Source organism: Rhinolophus hipposideros, assembly GCF_964194185.1.
Source record: "Rhinolophus hipposideros genome assembly, chromosome: 3".
Lineage (NCBI taxonomy): Eukaryota > Metazoa > Chordata > Mammalia > Chiroptera > Rhinolophidae > Rhinolophus > Rhinolophus hipposideros.
The window spans coordinates 46,619,098-46,642,028 of record NC_138049.1 but is presented as its reverse complement, the minus strand read 5'-3'; the positions used below and the strand labels follow the sequence as shown (position 1 = coordinate 46,642,028).

Below are 22,931 nucleotides of genomic sequence, written 5' to 3'. Positions count from 1 at the left end.
CCCTCCTCAACTAGAATGAAGTCAATGAGCTGCCACTCAGCTCCCAGATGGCTCAGTGAGATGGAGCGTGGGCTCTCAACCACAAGGTTGCTGGTTCAACTCCCGCTAAAGAATGGTCCCTGCAACTAACAATGGCAACTGGACTGGGAAATAATTTTTGCTCCAAAGGATGCATTAGAGCTAATTGTCTGGCTAGATCTTATTTGCAGGGAAACACGGTAGCCTAGCAGTGGAGTATCACTGGTGTGGCACCTCCTACACTTGCGTGGTTTACCCTGCACAACCTTGGATGACTTTTTCTCTCTCTCAATCTCTCTCTCTCTCTGATACAGACACCATAATCAAAGACAAAGACTAGGAAATATTGATTACAGAAAATTCAGAGGAAGTACAAATTAATGATAGGAACCAAATAAAAATCTTACCAGAATATTAAAATTTAACTTTGCCAATATCTGGTGGTAAGGATATAGAAAACATTGTGACATCATGCTAGTGGTAATTGTAAGGCAATCTCTATGTGTTAAAAATATTTCAAGTGGAAACCCTATGATACAGCTTTCCAATTCTGTTTACGCTGGAGAAATATTCACACATAAACAAGGTGGCAGGTACAAGGACATTCTCTGCAAAATTGTTGGTAAAAAAATTAACCACCTGATATAGCTATATACACTAATTTGGAAAGATCTCCAAGTACTTAAGTGAAAATAAATGTTGCAAGATGTCAAAAAAGAAAAAAATTGTGTATTTTCTAAGGGTACATATTGTTATGTGTACACAAACTGTTGGGAAAGGGGTAGTTTTAACACCGAACTAGTTCTATTAATTACTTCTGGAAAGTGGAAGAGGGCAAGCAAGATCGTCAGAGACTTGTACCTTATTTTTAATGGTTTACTGGGAGTCAGGGAGAGGAGGATTAAGAATGTGTAGTCATGTATTATTTGAACAGAGACTGAGACTTTAAAATCCGCATCTTATACTTTTTCTTCTGGCCAAGATTAAATGAGACTGGATTTACTTTGAAACAACTGAAAACTGGACAAAACATATGAAACCATATTTTTCAATACAGTGGTCTTCAGGCAGACAGGAAACTAGTATTAACCTAGCTTCCTGTATTGAATTTCTAAGCCATGATGCTAGAAAGGGAAAACCCAGGCTGAGCCTACTAGACTTGAGTTGAGGAGGTAAGAGTTGAAAGTCCAGGAAGATGAAGGCAGCTGGGGTTCCCAGGGCAGAGAAGACCAAGGAGACAGCCACTGAAAAGAGGAACTCCAGAGATCTGCAAGGGTGGCCCTCCAGTACCCAGCAATGTATTTGTCAGCAAAGCACATGAGGCAGAATACCCATCACTGGGGAAAGGTTTAGAGGAAGCAGTCCCTGGAGCCCCACAAGGCTAGCATTAGAGCCTGCTCCCACTAGTCCAGGCGAGAAAGCTTCACAATCCATAGGGCACTGGATACTCAGAAGGGTCTTGCCTCAGAACTGGGGGAAATGAGCCCTAGAACAAATGCACCTAACAGCACCTAAATGCTGTTAGGTGCTCTCACCTAAAAAAGACCTGAAAGGACCAAACTGTTTTCAAGTATTTATGTTCCAGAACAAAAATAACCAGCACCCAACAAGTTAAAATTTTCATCTGGTATGCAATAAAAAAGTATCAAGCATGCAAAGAAAAAGGAAAATATGGCCCATCCATAAGCAAAAAAATCCCCACAAAAAACAAAAACCAAAACTGAATTAGCAGACATGGGCATTCAAAATTATCCTGTATGTTCAAAAACTAAAAAGACTGAGTATGTAGAGACATAAAAACACCCAAGTAAATTTCTAGAAATGAAGACATCTGAAATGAAAAACACATAGCCTTAGCACTGAACTCAAAGACAGTAATAATTTTACATGAAACAACAGATTTTTAAAAAAACCAAACGGTGCATGGGTGAGCTGTGGGTCAACTTGTAGCAGCCTGTGTAGAGTTTCCACCAGAGAGAAGGGAAAGGACAAAAAAATATTTGAATAAGGCTGAAAATTTTCCAAATTTCATGAAAACCATAGATCCAAGAAACTCAACGAACCCCAAGCACAAGAAATAATAGTATAGCTGTAGTCACACAACAGCCTAGCCAACTGTCCCTCCATGTCTTTCCTTAAGGAAAGAAGAGTTTGTGAGATTGTGCCTTTCTGGGACTCTGTTCCATCCTTGTGTTTACACCTTATGTCTCTCTGTCTGGTCCTCAAAAGATGGTTTGCAGCCAAAGACGGGTAAGATATCTCACGGGAGATACAACCTAAGCCAGGCGGAACCGAGTGGGGACCCCTAATGAGCTACCTTAGAAAAATAAGGGAAGGGGCTTTGCCTCCCCTTCCCCCTGCCTGGGAAAGTCTGTTGCGCGCCCTGGCTTTTCCCTTGCAGCTGTTTGTGAGAAAAGTCATGAGGACAACAAAGATCAGTCCTCTCTACTTATCTCAACGGAGCTGTTACAATATGAGAGACTTGACCCTGAGAAGGTACAGACCTTAGGTAAGACATCATGGGAACTTGTGCTTCGGCTGTGTGAAGGTTAAAATAATTGGCTTGGGATGTTTCTATAACGTGATAAGTGAGTCTCACAAACCGTGCCAAAAACACTGCTACTCCCTTGTATACTTATCAATAAAAGCCTCCAGTCGGCTTTGTTCAGGGCTCCAGTCCTCTGAGACTGAGAGACCCCTGGCCTTCGGAGAGATTTAACAGCATTAAGTCTCTGTTTGTTTCTTTCTTAAAAACTTAACCCAAACCGCCCCTTCTCGCCTCCTCACTGCCCTTGTTGCGCGGGACGCGACATATAGCAATCATAATTAAATTGCTCAAAACCAGTGATAAAGAGAAAAATCTTAAAAGGCAATAGAGGAAAAAAACATGTTATATACAGAGGAAAACAAGACAAAGATGAAAGATTCCTCATGGGACACAATATGAGAAGACGGTGGGCCATCATTCAACTGCTGAAAGCAAATAAAGTCAACTTAGAATTCTATATCCAATAAAAACAACTTTCAAAAACAAAGGCAGACACAGAAACTCAGAATTCATCAACAATATCTGTACCATCATAACTAGAAATGTTAAAGGTTAAAGAACATTCTATAGGCACAAGGTAAATTATCGGTAGTAAAATAACGGAGAACACAAGAAATGGTAATTACATGGGTGTTAAGTATATAGGACTGCATTATCTAAAGAAACTATTTTGAACCCCATTCTTTTCAAATAATTTGCCTCTAGCAACATTTTAGGCAACTTCGAGCTTGGCAGTTTTATATTTACCAAACTTCACAGTATATAAGGCTGATATGAAACCAAAAGTTCCTAATATCTACGGCAAAATTACTGAGTCCACTCTTCTGGGTTTTAAAGCTTATAGGGGAGTATTCTCTCTTTTTAGTCCAAATTCTATGATTTAATACAATCTTAGCCAAAACATGGACCTAAAGTACCTGATTTCACATACTAGCATGTGGCTTAGTACTAGATATTTATACCAAGAGTACTGAAACAGAAGCCCAATTTTACTTTACATGTAATCTGAACTAAAAAGGCAGTTACAAATAAGCCCTTCAGATTTATAACAAATAGTAGTCTCATAAATTCGTTACTTAGTAGAGCCTAAGTGAATTTCTATTGTTTTGTGGAAGACCAACTTGCGTCACTCACACAGGCATACCAAGTCCTCCCTCCAGCTATCATTTCTAAGGCTCTGTTCTCCACTGATGAATATGTACCTTAGTTACTATGTGCTGGTCTTGGCAAACAATAAAAATTGAATAGACAACCCATCCCCAAACAGACTAATAAATTCACTAGCATTAAATGTCATAATTAAAAAGCAAAAACATACTTCAGTTAATAAAAAGAACAGACTGATTCAATAAACATGTAGATTTATTTAAAATCAGTGATAACATGATACAGATTGGTTTTGCAGTTTTTAATGAACTGAAATAGAAATTTCTAAATACAGCAGTGTCTGCCTGTGCAACAAATATCTTAAGGTAAAATAAGGTATTTTGATATAACTACATCTGCATGAACAAATCAGATGAAAAATCTGAAAAGGTTTCTATATACCTTCTGGATTAAAAAAACCCAAAAATTATTAATGGCTCCAGATACTAAACTGCTAAAAGAAAGGGAGGTCAGGCTGTGAGTTCTGTTGGAAGAGCTCGTCTTGCAAAATCTAACTGGTTTCATATGATTTTGTTGTTAGAGCAGTATTCAACATGACAGAAAATGAGACACTTCATCAGCTACATTTTCTTTCACAAAAATTGCTGTGTGTTGACATTAATGTGTGACAAGGTATTCGTATCTAGGTAAATGACAATTATGCCACTATAGCTAATTTTTGCCACTTTGGGAGGAATGAAAATTCTGCATACTTTCAAATGAATCTTGTATGTTATAGCACTCACTAAAAACTAACAGCCATGGCACCATAATAAAAATTTCTTGTGAGGTACCTAGATTACTACTCAAGAAAACACAAAAATGTGAAGTAACCTTTTCCCAAAAACCTTTGAAGCCAGAGATTTTAAACAATTAAGGCACTTGAAAACATTACGTGTATGTACAAATGTGCAAGTAAAACAAACTTGAACTGTACCAGCAAGTAACAAAAAAAACAGTAAATCTTCATTTTAAGAACCTCTATCTAAATGCAAGGAATTTTGGCTGATGAAATTGACCAAAGCAACCTGTCATTACTACTATAAAATACTGAAAACCAAGGGCTAAACTCAGCCACTATAGGCTAATAAACTAAAACAAAACAAAAAAACTTTCTTGATCTAGAAAAGAGCTCATTTTAAACTAATTTAAGCCTCTGAAACTAACCCAGCATGTCAAAGGCAAGAAGTATCCTTCTAAAACTAAGAAAACTAAAGAAATAAAAGTACGCATGCTTACTATACTGCGGGAATTAAAACTAAGAAGGAAGGATGAGAGAGGAATAAAAGAGAAAGCACAATCCGTTTATCCAGGGCAATCAATCATCATTAAACATCTACCATAATCTGATCAACCAAAAATTCTTCAATTTTCTGAAATTACACTGGTCATATTTACAGTCTCAAAATAACTGTCTCACTTAAAGAGTTAGTAAATGATTCTAAAACAACTTATCATTTCCTTTTTGCTTAATGAAAGAAGTGACTTTTCAAGAAAATCCTTTTGAGGTACAACAGTGTTAGGATACTTTTTTGAAGTACAAAGGAAAATATAATTAAATCAATTTATCTCTATATATTTTTTAACAGCCGTAAGAAAATTGTTGGGAGGTTCAATATCTGAAGGCTTTCAACTTTGCATAACATCCTTTAGCTTAAGTTACTCAGGTCTAAAATAAAATAGGTTTTCAATTAAATACTAAGTGTGTCATCTAAAAGCAAGTTTACTACTGCTCACGTCAACAGTTACATCCTCAGACCAAACGTTTACCTTCCTTAATGAGAAACGACAAATCACAAACATTTTAAGTTACAGTGTACCTTTCACTCTGTCTTTTAAGGCACTGTTCTTTATTTTCTCAATGATATAAGGTGCTTTACAAGTATTAACAATAACCTGTTATACTTTAATGGTTTGTATTCTTTCCTTTCTTTAAATCTGGAATGTAATTCCCTATGTGGCATCTTATTTCTAATGTAGAAAAAATAACTGTTACCAAGCACAAAATTTTACTCTAAGGATAGTTACTCTTAGGATACTGAATTTAAAAATTTACTCCACTTTTGAAATGACAGCCCCAAATCCATCTGACTGATGCTCATTTGGCACATTCTTCTCAATTCTGGTCACTAAACTACATCCTGAGTTAGGATGAAAATAATGCAGCTTTCAGGCTTTAAAAATGACTAAATTTAAACTGCCAAAAGAGTCATGAGGTTTTCTGCGCAGGACAACGTTTTCCATCACTTATAGTTACATTTGGCATGTCAAGAAAAAAGAACATAATCCCACAGCAGCAGCCATTTAAAATAAAAGAAGACAGCCACAGGATTCATGCAGAGTAATTTAAATATTCCTGTTGAGCAAAATGATTTAACTGATTTTTCTTCAAGGACGATGTTCCAAAATATCCTATATGCATCCTTGGAAAATTTAAAGATCCTGAAATAGCGTCTTCCATGTGGGATATCTTGAAAGATAGTATTTTGGTTTCAGTGAGTTATACGCCAGTCCTTGTTAATTTAATGGGTCTGTTTACAGAGTGTGGTAGTTTCGTTCTTTTGATTTGCAGAATTTATAGAGAAAGAAAATTACAGCCTGTACACCCAAGACAAGGACAATTCCTCCAATGAAACTGGCTGCATCAAAGGTAGACTTCCGTATAGGTTGTGAAGTTGGAGTTAAAGTGGTATTAGTTGTACCTGTTAGGACAGAAGAAATAAAGGTAATAAATCTTATGATCTTCTATTATAATTTCAAGACCCACCTGAGCTCCTATTTTGCCAAGTGTTAAATTCTATAAAGTATTTCCTTTTGAGTCAAGTCTTTACAGCTAGAATTCATCTCTAATTGAGGAAGACAATTATTTATCAATCCTATTCTTCATTCCATCCAGTGATATCAAGTGGTCAATGCAGCTATACAATTTCAAAAATAAAAATGGCAGAAAAAGACTCTCCTGGTTTATAAATTATGCCCTGGGAACATCTGAAGTACTTTAAAAATTTGCAATTCTTCAGACTATATATTTTTACTTAATTGCTGGAGTAAATATTAATATTTGTGCTGAAAATTCATACAACTTTTGAATTTTACTAAATATATAAGGTAAATAAATTTGGTTGCAATTTTTCAAATTACAAAAATGATCTTAAGCATCTGCAATTTATAACTCCAACAAGCAAAAGAACTTGTTATTAAAGGTATCTTAAATCTTACTCTGCAGATTTTACATTATGAGAAAGTATTACCAAGTCATGAGGGAAAAACAGCATAAAAATTTGAATTCCTTTTCAGGGAGTGAAATGTTTCAAGAAGAAACAAAACAAAAATTCCTTTCAGGGAGTAAAACATTTCAAATGGAGCACCATCCACTTTAATAAAAAGCAATTTTTCGTACTTAGAAGAAATTTTACTCTTTCTCAAACAGAATTATCAAATAAACAATGGTTCTGGTAGCTGTACAATAAGTTGGCCTGCCTTAAAATTAATTACTACTGTTCTGTATTTCTTCTTGTCAAGACAGGATTGCTTCATTGAAACTGAGAGAAAGGTAGCACAAGAATGAAGCCAAAAGAATCCAGAAATTATAAAAGATTCATCAGAATCAAAACAATAGTATTTTAAACATGAATAGAGAGAAGGATTCCTAACCTGTGTACCTACTATGTCCTATGGCATAACCTAAATATAACTTAGTATGTAACATGTCAAATCATTAGTAAGAAGTTAATTTTCACATGCACTTTCAAGAGTTATAAAGGAATTTAAGAAAGGGTAAGAAATATGGCTAAGGTGCATGTTTGGTGATCTGGCTTTTTACGTATTTCTCAGTAAAAAGGCTAGCTATATTATCTTCACTCAAATTACTATGAAAAGAAATTAGATTTCACCTACAAGTTGTACTAAAAGGGTTTGGGGGAAAAATTATCATTTAATTCCAACGTATAATGCCAAATACAGTTACATATTAAAAAACTAAAAGAGGACTCAGCAAACTCATCATTATTGATTTAACGGCCAACTATTATAGTCCTCTAAATATAAGAGATGAGTTTCAGTTCATAACCATTCATGAAAAAACCTGGAAAAGGATGGCAGAAATAGTAAAAGGCAACAGTACACACACATCCTACCTCAGAGTTAGTATTAAAAACCTCAATTACCTGGCACAACAGTTGTGGGAGAGGAAGGCTTAGTTGTGGTTTTAGCTGGAATGTAAAAAAAAAAAATGTATTAAAAAGTTTAATTTCTAAACTTATCAGTCATCTAGCATCTATTATGTCTTTTTAAAATAATGCCACCAACTTCAACATGCTTTCAATTTCTTAGAGAATAAAGACCAAATTTCGGTTAATGGTTCATTAGCATAACCTACACATCCAGAATACTAGCTTTTAAATGTATTTTATAACATTAAGCAATAATAAAATTGTATCCATGTTAATTAACATCTATATGTAAAATCAATATATACACCTGGATAAAGTTTGCAAAAAGACACACAAAAAGGCAATAATCAGTGTTCAGGTGAGAGAACTAAAGGTTCTTTATAAAACCGCTTCTAAGACAAAAACTATTAACTTAGAGTCAAGCTTAGAAACAAGTGCAACTCAGTCTTTCTTACATAGGTATCAAGATGGGCTTATCTTCATTTCAGGGGGTGGGCAAAGTTTTCTTAAAGTGGCAGAAAGTAACTATTTTAGGCTTTGTGAGCTCCGTGGTGCAAAAACAGCCAAAGACAACATGCAAATAAGTGGGCATGGTTGTGTTTCCATAAAATTTTATTTGTAAGAACAGGTGTCCTGGGGCCATAGTTTCCCCCATTTTAGATTAAAAGAGCCCAAGTTTAGGTCAACTCTAGTCTACCCTACTACAAGAGCTCAAATAATGATCTGATGATGCCTCTAAAGAAATGTGCACTCATAGGAAGAGACCAACTGTAACATTTTAGGAACTAAAGCACTACACTAAGAGACTTCCCTTAGTACTGACACTATTGATGGATACCAATAAAGGAATAACACGGATGGATGTCTGCACATACCTTGGTGTCCGTTTCTTTCTCACTGCTGCACATTTTACCCACCCTGCTCTAGGTGGACAGTTAGGTCACCTCTCACTCCTCCATGCTAAGAACATCTTACAGGGAAACATTCGCTCTCATCTGATAGGACTGATCCCTACACAGAATCCCCAGGTTAGAGGGTGTGATTATTTTAAGATTTATAATCCCTTTGAAGTTTTTGTTCCCTATACATTCTGCATAACTGCAAAAAATTATACTTCACAAATTAAACACATATCAAATTATTTTTCAAACTTGTAACGTATTACTAATTTTGTCTGACAATGTTAGGGGAAAAATTCACAAATTTACTATTTAGTTCTCACTCCCCACCCTCTGAATATAGTAATTAATTCTTTTTTTGTAAATGAGCAAAACATTTACACACTTCTACTTTTCACTAAAGTACTACATTAACAGTTTTCAAAACCAGGCACTACTTCGGAAATATACGTCCACTGACCTACTATAAGTTCCTTTCATTTAAAAAAATAATTCATAGGTTATAAAAACTGCTATTGGTGATAGAAAATTTAGAAAATACAGTAAAAACATTTAAGTAACCTCATCACTCTGGTTAACATGTTTTTTCCTGCCAGCTATTTTTCTAGGCATGTATATAACAAAAAACTAGTACTAGAACTACCTAGTATGGTTTATTCTCCACTTAATATGTTTTCCTCTACATTTCTGACATAATTTAGTCATTCTAGTGTATTATTTATATTTATGTTTTTAATATTTATAAAACTTGTTGTTTTAACCATTAACTGTCATTCAACTGATGCATTTTCTGCCAGCAAGCCCTAGCTTTCTTTACAGAAACAGAGAAAACAAAAGAGACTCATGGTAGTTCACAGGAGAACCCAGGGTACAGCAAGCAGGAGAAATTACATCAAGACTCAAGGAAAAAAATGAAAAGTGGACCAACAACGGTTTGGGGGAAATCATTTCCCTCTCTGTCCCTTGCTGTTCACACCCCACCTTCTGGAAATTAGTTTTCTCTCAACATCTCCGCTTTAAGCAACCTTTAATACCCTCCTAACCAATGACTTCTAATGGATGCTGAAGGTTTATGAGCACACCACTGTGTGCTCTCCAAAATAAGTTTCGTAGCACTTGCAGATGGTGTGACTATTTCCACTGTAGCCGTAATTCAAGCTACCAACATGGTATCACTGACCGTGCCTTTGAAAAAGCTATGCACCCTACCCAGCACCAGCTGGTACAAGCTCGCTCACACCGCCTAAGTCTGTCAAAATGAGTTTTTGTCCTTGTTACAGCACGTGCCCACTCCTTCCTCTGAAAAACTACAACTAAAACACACACGCACCGTTCCTGTGCCATTCTTCTCTGGGCTTTCTCACTTTTCAGTTCCTCTCCAATCCTCTTCCCACCCCTTAGACATTATCGTTCCTCAGAGTTGGGCCCTCAAACCCTATTCACCTAAGAGTTGCCCCAGTGGACTGCACTACTGCCTCCACTGATTAGCTGTACCTTTAGCTGAGAACTCTCCCATCACTTCAATCTCCACGTCCTCTGCCTTCTATTTCCTAGGCCTATTTGCATACATCTGCAACTCTTCCATTACTGCAACAAGTTATGCAATCGCTGTGTTCACTCTCCTTTCCTTCCAATCTCTGTTCCGCATTGTCAGAATAAGTCATTTTATTAAAATCCAGTCTCATCATATGACCTACATGCTTCAAATATGGCTCTTGACTAGTAGATTGGTCAGCTTCACTCTTCCCTTCCTCGTACTGAACACTCCAAATGCAATTCCCTGACCTCATCACACTCTTTTACATCCACTTCACATGTGGTGATCACCCTACTCCGCTTGGGAAACTCTCCTCATTCTCTTTCCAGGGCAATTTCAAGACTCGGTCAGTTAACATCTTCAAGAAGCTGTCACCACATATGCCACGCTACTCAACACACACACCTTCCTACAAATTCCGTAACACACTGTGCTTCCCTACCTCTTTCACAGTTCCTTCTGTGAAAATGCTGTCTCACTCTGTCTCTGTATCCCTACCATCTAGCCTAGTACTTGTACTGGAGAAGATGTTTTTAATTATTTACTCTTCCTATCAAATTAGTGAAGATTTTTAAAAGGAGATACTATCTAATGCTATTGAAGATGTGGCAAGGAACTTTCAAGTTGTTGATGGGAATGAAAAGTATATCTTTCTGGAAAGCAATCGGTATTGAGACTTATAATAATCATATCCTCTGACTTAGGAATGCTGTTCGAATCAATCCTATCAGAGATGACAGCAAGTATTTCCCTATAAGATGTTCCAACCTAACTATTCAATCAAGAACAGGATGGGTAAAGTGTGTACGACAATGCTTGCAGTAAAAGGGAAATAATTCAAATGTGCAGGTACACATTATCCAATTTCATATTAAGTTTATTTATTTAGATATACACATAGAAAAGACTAGAAAACTTAAATCACTTAAAACGTTTTGGTCTACCTCTGGATATGAGAATTATAGGGAATTTTAATTTCCTTTAGGCTTTTGTATTTCCCAAGTTTTCCACAAAACCCACAAAAAATAGTTTGCAGATTCAATGTACAAAGCTGCAGCAAATCCACTCAGATTCAATGAATGTGAAATACTGAAGTTGTTTGTCACTGTCACAAACAGTACACATTAATGTAATTACGTGGTCCAAGATTAAATATGTCTACTAATTTTTAAAATTGTACTAACACATTTAGGTCTTTAATTACAAAAACGCTATCCATCAAGAATTCTTAAATATCTTGAAAGGAGGAAAAGAAGGAAAGAGTCAATTATCTTGTATTACCTGTAGAATTGGTTGGCAAAGGAGCAATCGTGGGTGCTATTTAAAAAACAAACAAACTTGTAAGTCAAAGATGTCTAAAATATCATTATCTATAACACTATTTCCTAACCTGCAGTCATTTGAGTACACCTGTCAAGGAGACTGACAGCTGCTCTCACCCAATATTGGTCTCCCCTTCTTTAGAAACAGAAGCTCCAATTTTCAGTGACATTTATTTCCCTCTCCCCAGCAGAGACTTTTCTTAGCTTCCCCTACAGCTAGGTAACTTCTACCACGTGTAACTTCTAGGAAGTACGTATAAGGAAGATATGGGCCTCTCTCTTACCTTAGTCTTCCTGCAGGCAGAAAAACCAATCAGATGGCTGAAAGATGAGAACTTACCTTGGAGGATAATAAGGTCGAAGCCATTTTTGAGTAATGACAGTAAAAACCCAGAAGAAACCTGGGTCCCTAACAGTTGTAGAGCTGCTACTGTAGCCCTCTAGCTGCACCTGAACCTAGACTTCCTCTACATGACAGCAACGTAAGTCTATTTCTGAAACCATTGTAATTTTTGGTTTTGTGTCCCTTCATAGCCAAAACTAATTCTAACTGACACATCATCAAATAAGTACAATTACTTGTTCAGTTTTTCCGTAATGTCTCAAAATGTTTTACTCTTGTCTCTAAGCAATGTTATCATGAAATCATAGGTCTGGTATAGTTACCAGCTTTTTCTAACACACATTAAAATAACTATTAAAGTGTTTGTTCATTTACCACCTACATCATGTCATGCACTCTACGTAGGTTGTAACTGATCTCATAATAATGAAATTTTCAGTCACAAAGTTCAAGTTGAGATGGGGAAACTCCTACCAAAATTAAATAGTTATAGGTAGTCTTTCAAGGTTACGGACACTCTCCAAAAAAACCTTTTGCTCTATTTTTTATCTACGTACCAAATTAGGAGTTTGACTTTCTTATTAGAGTCTTCTTAGAAAAATCAGCTGTTTCAGCTAAGAATTTTAACTATTTCCCAGGCAAAGAGTAAATGTTAAAATGTAATGAAGTTCCTCAAATTGAATTCCATAAAATGGATGAATACAGAGAAGATTCATTTAACCACAGGACAAACTATGCTGGAGACTGACAATCACCAGTATCATACCCAAGTAAGTGCCAGAACAAGGTTCTCCCGGCAAATAAAGAGAGGGGCTACACTACAATGAGTTTCTAGAAAAACGGGGGGAAAAAAGTAAAGGAAATAGCATCTGTACTTATAGCATTCCACAATATAGCCAAATCACTAAACCACGCTTCAAAACATTGTCCTTTTAGCAATCAATATAAATATACTATTCATATTCAAATTTCTAACAAGATTAGAATTATGGAAATGCTTCAAACCAAATAGTGAAATCAGACTTCCGGAAGCAATGGTCTTCCTCACCAGGCTGTAGCCACCTTCCCCAGCAACCGATGTGAATACTTACCAGCACAGAAATCTGTTCCGTTCACCACCTGGCAACTAGTTGTTGTTGAATTATGTGAACAGTAGCTTTTACCTGTTATGAAATAAAAAAGATAAACAGCACCAATTACTCACTTATATTATCTTTGACTTTGTTACTAAGCTCCATAATTGCTTCCAAACAGCAAACTGAGGCATAAACACTGTGAAAGTCCATCCACTGACCAACAAAATGCTGTAATTCTTTTTCCCAGTTTCAGAAATATTACGCAGGATCTCTCCAAATATTATTCTTTTAAAATCCACATGAACACATTGAACAGATAAATCAGAAACACTTAGATCTCAGAATTGTGGTATGGCTACCATACAAGGAAGACTGCTAGAATCCATAAGAGGGCTGAGTCAGTAGGAACAACTGTCAGGATATAATAAAGGCTTAGCAAACAGGGGCGGTGCCCTGATGGTGGCAATAAGTCCTCTGTTCCAGATCTCTGCATTAGTCTTCTACACTTTCTAAAACTGACTGCCTAGATGGACACTTATAGCAAGAGTATGGGTAGGACATTTAATCTCTAAAACTTGCCAACTCTGCCAAACATGGAGGGGTGCACTTTTAAATTCCATGTTATGACCTTAAAAGAAAAAAAGTGAGTCTTATACAACAAAAAAGTAAACTTAACCCCAAATTAAGCTAGTGATATAATTTCCAGAGCGCTTAAATTTTTCAATGAAGAACAAATAAGTCTAACATGTAGCTTTGGCTATTTCTTTATATATATAAAAAAACTGATAGTTTTACTTATAAGAAAAAAAATACAATCAACTTACATGAAGAAAACAGAATATGCTGTAATCCTATGGTTCTAGCAAAAACCTTATCGGCATTTCAAAGTTATCTCCATCTAACTCTTCATCCCTCAGTTAAAAGTAACATTAAAACTTAACAAAAGCACAAGAAAGAATCAACTCTCTTTTCACCTCATTCTTCTCCCATATCTAAGTATCCAAGTTTCACAAGGTCTCTTTAAAGTTCACCTAGCAGGACAGAGCATATTGAAGATAAATGCCTCAAATATTTTTCTGCAGAAGTTTTCAGTGGAAATTTTCACAACTTTCTTTCACAGCTAATTTCAGTGTATCCTCTAAAGATCTAAAATCTCTTTCTTTAAAACTATTGAACCTTAACAGTCAAGTCTAAGGAATTAAAGGTAGGAGGAAATGGGAGACAGAGGAAATAATTTTAGGGGGAAGTGTTAAGCAATTGGCACTTTAAAGGAAAAGTTATTTGATTTGCAAAATAAATAGTGCACTGTCCTAAATGTCCTACATAATTTTCAAATGTTCAAGAATATCCTGTATTGTATTTTTAAATGTTATAACCAAATAGTTTTGCATTCTCAAAATTAAAACAATCCCAAGTTTCTTACCTTCTTTACATTCCATCCAAAAGCAGGTATTAGCAGTCTCAGAGCTCACATTAACACAGGAAACACAGCTGTTGTGATGTTCACAGATTTCTGGGGTGAGGGAGATGTATGCAATCAATTACTTGGCATCTAATTTTGCATTTGTATTACTTATCTTTTTTAAACAACAGTAAGCATTACATCCAGTATCAGAGTTACTAATTCAGAGAAATGGTAAAACTTTATAGCCTATTGACAGATGAATGGGTAAAGAACATGTGTTATGTGCAATGGAATATTATTCATCCACTAAAAAGGGGGAATCCTGTCATACACTACATCATGGATGGTCCTTGAAGAAACTATTCTAAGTGAAATTAGCCAGTCACAGAAAGACAAATACTGCATGACTCCACTTATAAGAAGTATCTAACATAGTCAAACGCAGAAGCAAAAAGTAGAAAGGTGGTTGCCACGGGCTGGGGAGAGGGGAAATGGGAGAATTGCTGTTCAATGAGTATAAAGTTTCACGCAAGATGAAAAGTTCTAGAGATCCTCTGTACATCATTCTGCTTATAGTGAACATTGTACACTTAAAAATTTGTTAAGAGGGTAGATTTCATGTGATTTTTTTTAAACACACACACACACAAAACAAAAACATCTTTATAAACTGGCTAAGAAATTCCCATCATTTTAAACGACATATGAAGCCAAATGTCAAGTCAAAACAAAGGGGGGAAAATAAGCGAGTGGGAACGCTCAGTACTTCATGGTACGTACCTAAACAACCTTTTTTTTTTTTTTTTTTTTTTTTTTTACAGGACAACTATTTCAAAGACACTCAGGATTTCTTGAGGCATTTTAAAGCATCCTTAAAAAAATAAAAGTATTGGGGGAAAAAAGACTGTAAGGCCAACAATACACACAGAAAAATCACTGCCCCAAAACATCAGATGAGACACTAAAATTTTTAAGAGTAATAAAGATGTATTACAGGTTGAACCCAAGTTCTGATGACACCCATTCTGGAAAAAACCAGATTCATCATTCTTAACTGATCTACTCTTTTCAGGGTCCTCCATGACTGAAGGGTAAATAGACAACACATTTGAAGGGGGCTATATTTATGTACATGTAATTTAACAAGTTAGCAAGGTCTTTCTCAATAATTTAAGCCAAATGGCCCAGAAACAAGACTTCAAAGAAGGCCAATTACAATTCAGTATCTGGACAAACAAATGGACTGTAGAATTGGGCTCTATCCATTTTCCTAGAAGCTAGATGCCTCCAAAAAACATTCTCGTTAGCTTTCTCCATACCTAAAAAAAAAAAAAAAAAAAAAAAATAGTTCTGCACAGAGACATTGCATTTCAATACTTTATCATTAGTATTCATTAGACTGGGACATACATGGTACCCTGAGGGGATAGGTCACAAAGCAGAAATAAATTCTTCAGAGGTTTGTATACAGATAAAAACTCAGTTTAAAATCTTTTGTGTTTGATGATGAATGTTTGGGTAGCATAGTGAATGATATTTACAACGAACTAAACTTGCTACCTTTCCAACTGCAGCTTATCCAACTACTACTTACAGAAAAAACACATCATCTCCTTTCACGCATTTAAATTACACAAAAGCAATTAACTTGGTATTTCCAAGCTTCTCTTTGGAAAAAAACAAAACCCAAGAAAGCCCTCAAAACTACAATTCTAAGAGGAAACTTCCACATAAACCAGGAGGTAGAACATATTCTGTTCTATCATCTTAAAAACAGTGCAGTTAGAATTTCCAGTATTGTACTGCAATGTCCCTTCATTTAAAAATTTCTGAATTTTACCGTTACATCTTTCTGAATCAAACAAATAACATTTAAGTTTACTGCATATTTTTTAAAAACTTGTATAAAACGCAAAAACTGGGTAAGAGACATTGTAAAACATGATCAGCCTGAAAAAAAGATATCAAGGTAAAACCCAGACATTCTCCCGTCAAGATGCCAGTTCTCCTTACCCAATATTAACCGAAATAACCAATCACACTAGATTTCAGGTGTTATGTATCTAGGGTTCTACCTTACTATTTCGAATTTAACTTCCGTACTTTTTTTTTTTGCATTGTCACGACACTGCCAATTTACTCTTTAGAATTCAGTGTGTGCCTCAACCAGCTGAATGCCGAGCCTCACAAAAGGTGTGTTCTAGAAAATCGACAGACCCATGTTCCAATCCCAGGTTCACAACCTACTCAACAGACGGTCCCGGGAATTCCCTTCTCCCCACCCAACGCCCAGGTGTCACCACCTACCTTCTGGTGGAGCCTAAAACACTACGAGAAACACGTACGAAGCACTAGGGACGCGAATGAGTGCTTTCCGTTCTTTGCACGTAGCACGGGGTGTAAAGGTTTACTTAAACGCTCAAACCTCGGATATATCCCATTACCTCTCCGCAAAATTAACGTAATTAAATCCCAGGCGACTTATTTTGTTCAACGCAAGCCCGAGAGCCAGCGAACATTAAGGTCTTCCGTTTCCCTCTCCCTGTTTCGCCAACTTGCGGAGGTGCCCCTCTCCGGAGGACCTGGGGGGGCGGATGACTAGCCCCAGGGAGCAGGAGTTCGGTCTCAGCGCCAACTTTGGAGGCGCGTCGCCTCCCCACCGACCCACCGCCGACACCGCAGGCGGCAGCCACGTCCACTCGTCCGCGCCTGCGACGAGGCTGGGGATACGAGGCTCTCTTATTCTGTCAAGCAGGCCGGACAGGGACACTCTGGGGTCAGACACCGCGTCACGGCCAGCGGGGCTCGGCCGCCCCCTCCCGCCGGGGCGCCCCCCCACGCCGGCCGCCCCGGGCCGGGCCCGGCTGGACTCCGACCGGCCGCCATGTTTCCGCCGCCCCGGCCCCCCGCGCACCGAGGGCAGGGAGGGCAGCTCCGCCAGGCAGGCGGGCGAGAAAGCCCAGGAAGCCAGTGGGGCGGGCGCCCACCTGGTGCTGGAGTGGTGACTGGCCCGAGGGTCGTCAGAGGCGTCGGGGCTGGCGTGCTGGGGGCCGCTGAAGTCACGTTCGGGGCCACCGAGCTGTTCTGCGCCGCGGTCAGCACGCAGAGCGCGGCCAGGCCGGCGGCGGCCCACAGCAGCTGGCGGCAGAGCCCAGACATCGCGACCTCCGCGCTGGTGTGCCGGCGGAAGCTGCGGCTCACCCGTCTCGGTCGGTCCCTCCGTCCCCTGCGGCGCCGCCTCCCAGACTCCGCTCCCCCCGCGGGCGCACGCTCGGGTCACGTGAGGGCCCCGAGGCCACGGCGGGCGTGGGCGCCGCGGAGCGGAGGCGGGGCGCGGGAGCGACCAACTGCAACGCGAAGGGAGGGGAGACACGGGTGTCGAGAAGGAGCCGAGGGAGGCCGTCCCTCAAAGCGGCTGTTCAGGAGTGAAGCAGCTGGAAGAATACGGGAAACGCTGTCATTTGCCCTAAGATTTCCCCGCAGGACGCCACTGGGCTTTCTCCCGCTCCTGTGACAGCGAGCGCTCCCACCTTGGCTTGGATGGGACGGCCTGCATGACGTGGCGCGCGGCGTCCCCCGAGCCACTAGCGAGGCTGCCCGCCCACTGCCCCACGTGACCTCGGGGCCGGGTGCGGCCTCCACCCACTCGAGGTCCTCGGGCGGAAGTTGTTTCCACGCGCTGCGCCTGGAAGCTGAGCAGCGGTGAAACCTGCGCTTCCGCGTCCCCACGGTGTCGCGTAGATCCTCAGTAGGACCCGCGATGTTCAGCTTGAAAGCCGATGTTGCTGGGTGTGACCCCGTGAACTCCCCGGGAAATGGGGACGCCTCGTGGTGCCGGGGCTCCCGATCCGCGCCGCCGAACTACCGAAGTGGGTCTCTGCCTTCCAGCCAGAGCCGCACGCCGTCGTTTCCGAATGTCTTGCTCCTTCAGCCAGCGGTAGCGGCGGCCAGTCGATGCTACCACGACCGTCAGGGAATCAGAGACGATCTGAGCTGGAAATCCATCTGTTCTGTTCCTACCGCCACTTTCCAAGGGAGGAAACGGATTCAGAAAAGGGACTCGACCGAAGCACACTGCTCGCCTGGGGTCAGCTCTGGATGCCGAGATGCTGGTCCGCGTTCCTCGCGGCTCCGGCTGTCACTGAGCGCGAGCGCCCTCTGGTGCCCAGTCTCCCACGCGCCCGCGAGCGCGTCCCTGCTTGTGGGACACGGTGAAAATTAGGTGATGCGAGCTAAGCATGTCATGTCTGGTTTCACCTATTTGTATTTCCCAGGTAATATGAAGTACACGGTCTACCCTAGTAAAATCACACACGGACAGTGATTAGGTTTTGTGAGATCCGCCTTGCTATGAAAACACCAAAAAAAGATGACGGCGTAAGCTCTGTTAAAACATTGGAGATCGAAATGTGCACTGAAAGAAAGGGCTTGTGAAAGCATATGCTAACCAGAAAAAGGACCAAGGCCGGGGACATGCAGTCCGAGCCATCAGCAGCCGGGCTTTATGGGGAGACAAATATGGGTACCGTCATGAGCTTGACGGGGGCGCTTTTAGGCAATGAGTTTGAAGCAGACAGAAATAAGTTGTTTGGAAAGAATTTACACTGGCTATAGACGAAAGGGCTGGCAGGAAAAGGTGAAGCAGAGGGAGTTCTAGGAAAGGTGAATAGTCCATGGGAAGAAGTAGTTGTTGGTTGTGGGCAACCCTCCAGAAAGTTTATGCCTCAGCAGGATGCTAACTGGAAGTCGATTCAAAGTTTCAGTGTACATTCAGACATGTGAGTAGTATTTTGTGGGTTTTAGTCTTTTGCTGTCAACTGATTAATTTCCCATGTCTCTTCCTCTCACCCTGGAGCGGGCTGTAATTTAATTTAGGAGATCTCGGAATTTTTCTCTTGTCAGCGCTTTACTTTTTTTTTTTTTTTTTTTGCCTAAATTTGAAAGCTTTTATAACTCCCCAGATTCTAATCACTGGGGTCCTTCTGTACCCTGATGACTATGTACATTTGTTACAATGACTACACTAGTGGGAGATTTGCTCAGATGTAAACAACAATGATTTTTGACTGATCCAAGCTATGGCCAGAAGCATGAGTACAGCCAAGTGAATAAAGGAGGTCTCATCATCAGCCTTCAAACAGTGAACTGTCTCCTCGCTCAGGACGCCTCTCGCACATTATTTATTTAGCACACGACCGTCTGATACCCAGGCCAAATGAAGGCACTAGTCAACTTTTTGTTTTTAAGGTTAAGAATATAATAGAAGTTCTGTTTTCTTCCCATACCCCAGTGTATTGTAGGATGAACACACCCCCCTGTGGGGGCCATTGTTTTACAATTTGTCATCTAGGTATTCATCTCTAGTCCTCAGATTTTTGTTAGTCCTTGTAAGGAGACATTTCACTCGTTTGAAGACTAGAAAAGCATCAGCTATTTTATTTACGTGGTATCTGTTGAGCCAAATCAAGGAAGACTTCCAAAGTCCTTTTCACCACGCCAGAGCAAGAACTGGCATCTATAATACAATTTTAACAACGTGTGTGAAACCTCGGGTAATATTGAAATACGTTTCAACAAAGTTAGAGAAAGTTTGTAATGAATCAAAGATTAATCGTAAGCTAAAGCTGTATATTCAGATTCTTACTATTAGCACGGTGATTAGGATTGATAAAATTCTACAGATGTTCTCATTAGGAGGCATTCCACTTTGTGGATATTTCTTTGATAACTGTTCCAGGGTTTCAGAGAAGAGCGTTACATTTTAGAGCAGTTGTTCTCAACCTTGGCTGAACATAGGAACCACATGGGAAGTTCTGATGCCTGGGTACTCATTTAATTTGTTTGGAATAAGGCCTGGGCATCAAGAGTTTTAAAAGCTCCCCAGGTGTTTCTAAGCTGCAACTTAGGTTGAAAACCATTGCTTTTGCTTCTCAGAGTGTGGTTCATGAACATCATTCATACCACCTAAAAATTTCTTAGAAATGCAAAATCTCAGGCCTCACCTCAGACCTGAATCACAATCTGTATTTTAACAAGATCCATGTGTACATGTGTACACCTATGAAAGTTTAAGATTGCTTTACAGTATTACTTGTGGAGAACTAGTCTGCCGTCCTACATTGCTACAGTTAATAGTGAACCGTCCACAAAATTATATCAAGCAAGACATATTGTTGTAAACTTGTTTCTTTGGGATTCTTTTGTTTTAGAAATGTAAAGTTAGGATACAAACAACATAAGACTCCTGGATGTGCAGGAGTCGTGGAGCCCAGCCTAGATTCTCTAGGTTGGCACGTGAGACGCATTTACTTTTATTTCCATTCTGCTCTAAACGCTGGGTGTGCCAGAGCTTTTTGTGTGATATTTCTTAGTCCTCTAAGAAACAGAAAGAAGCCTTTTTTTCTAACTCATTCCTTAGGAACAACCCCCAAGTTCGAGCTTTCCGATAGCCTGCGTTAGCTACTACTTCCCCCTGTGCCCAGGCATCCGGGGCGCTCCTCCCAACCTTGTCTTGGAGAGCTGATTTTCAGCCAGAACACACCCAAATGGACATTGTTCTTATTAAAATACTCCAGTGATTCTGTATTGATTGGTAGAGAGTGCTGCCCTGGGGAGCCCAAGGGTCTCCAGTCCTTCCCCCGAGACCCCAGACTGCCATGTTGCCTCTCCTCCAGCAGCTGGAGGGCTCACTTCCCACCCAGCCGGGAGGGAGCTCCAGGTCCCTACACCAGGCCTCTCGTCTCTGTCCCTTCTGGTTGGTCAATGTTTGCATACCTCCCTGCTGCCTGGATAAAATCAGTTTCTTGTTCATCATCTTTCCTCATTCTCTTCTGTCGTCACACTTGAGTGTTTTACAGCTTTCGTCCTGCTGCCACATACCGGCATGCCACAGGTCTCTCATCTAGGTCTACGTCTTTAATATTAATACATTCCAGTGGCTCTTGACGTGTGGTCTCCAGACCAGCGGCATCAGCAACACGTGGAACAGGTTAACAATGCAAATTCTCCTGCCCACTCCAGACCCACTGAATTAGAAACTGGGGGGAAGCCTAGGAATCTGTGTTTTGAGAGGCACAAGCATTTCTGATGCACACTGAAGAAAAAGAATCTACGATTTCTCACATTTTCAAAGCCCCCTATCAAATACCAAACTTTGTCATCTATATTGTATGTTACCATTGAGTTTGTTATGACTATTTTGTAGGATGTATAAAATTTGAGATATGAACTGACTAGACTTACCAGTTTTATGTTGGGATTCCATGTTGGGAAGGGTAGTAGACAGCGTAATCACTACGTAGTTTTAAAAACGAGTTTCTATAAAGGAGAGAGTATCACCAGGTATAATAGAGATCAATTTTAATTTTGAGGATGGATTAATTCAGTCAATTGAAAATATGGTGTTAGAATAGCTAATACTGAGCATAACAGGGACTCGGTGTTTTTTAAAATGATGATGATGATATTCTGTCTTCTTGATTGGCTTTTGTGGGTTGATATTCCAGAAGGAAAACTAAACTTTATTGAATATCTGCCATGTGTCAAGCATCATAAGAAGTGTCTTCACATTATCTCAATTAAACCTCCAACCACTATAAGATAGATGTACCACCATTTTACTAATGAAATTGAAGCCGAAACAAATAAAAGTATTGTTACTGATTTTATAAATTTACTCAGAAAATCACTAATGTGATTAGAACCAGAAGGGAACTAACAGCTTCTTTACTTCTCTGTTCTTTTTACAAATGAGGAAAGTGAAAAGTTAAGTGATTTGACTGCCACATTTCTAGATAGCTGGGACTTAAACAACTTAATTAAAATATGTGTAAAGTGTAAACCCTCAGAGTATGGGATCCTGAGGGTGTCAGACCATTCATTAACAAATAACTGGCACTGCAGTTGGAGCAAACAAATTCTTTAGATAGAATTTTCAATGTTTATCTCAACTCTCCCAAATGAAGAGAAACGTCCAGATATCATACAGCGCTTACTAACACGGCTTTAGTGTAAGATACAGCATATGTAGTTGACTTTGCCATATCAACAATTAGGACAAGGTCACATAACTAACATTTTGTATAAGTCGTCAGAATGCCTTTACTCTCATATTCATAGATTTGAAAAATTCTAGAATTCCTTCTGTTTAATTAAATCAAAGTCTTTCGATTTGGTTAAATCAGTCTTATATTAGGAGTTAATTGGGGTAAGTTTTTGAGTCTTTGGTAATAATCAGTTTCTCCAAACAACACATTTAAACAAACCAATCATTGAAATACAGAATACATTCTGATACAGAAGTATCACTGTGTGTACCTTTAAGTGGGGGTAATAAAAACCACTGCATATATAGAGCTGTGGTTCAAGTTTCCATACAGCATGAAAGTGGAAAGTGAGAGGGAACACAGGGACCATGAACTTGCTGCCATCCTTTAGAAAGTTTGCAGCGTTCTACCTTTACATTG

The 22,931-nt window shown here is 39.3% G+C and overlaps 1 protein-coding gene across 1 annotated transcript; it reads right to left on the bottom strand.

Moving 5' to 3' along the window:
- Nucleotides 1–2,892: 2,892 nt before the first annotated feature.
- On the bottom strand, nucleotides 2,893–18,593 carry CD164 (CD164 molecule). Its single transcript, XM_081044583.1, has 6 exons — nucleotides 17,454–18,593; nucleotides 14,485–14,574; nucleotides 13,077–13,148; nucleotides 11,602–11,637; nucleotides 7,879–7,923; nucleotides 2,893–6,414 (listed from the first exon to the last, which is right to left on the bottom strand). The coding sequence occupies exons 1-6, from the start codon at nucleotides 17,623–17,625 to the stop codon at nucleotides 6,248–6,250; spliced, it is 582 nt and encodes a 193-aa protein (XP_080900709.1). The 5' UTR covers nucleotides 17,626–18,593; the 3' UTR covers nucleotides 2,893–6,247.
- Between the last annotated feature and the right edge of the window lie 4,338 nt (nucleotides 18,594–22,931).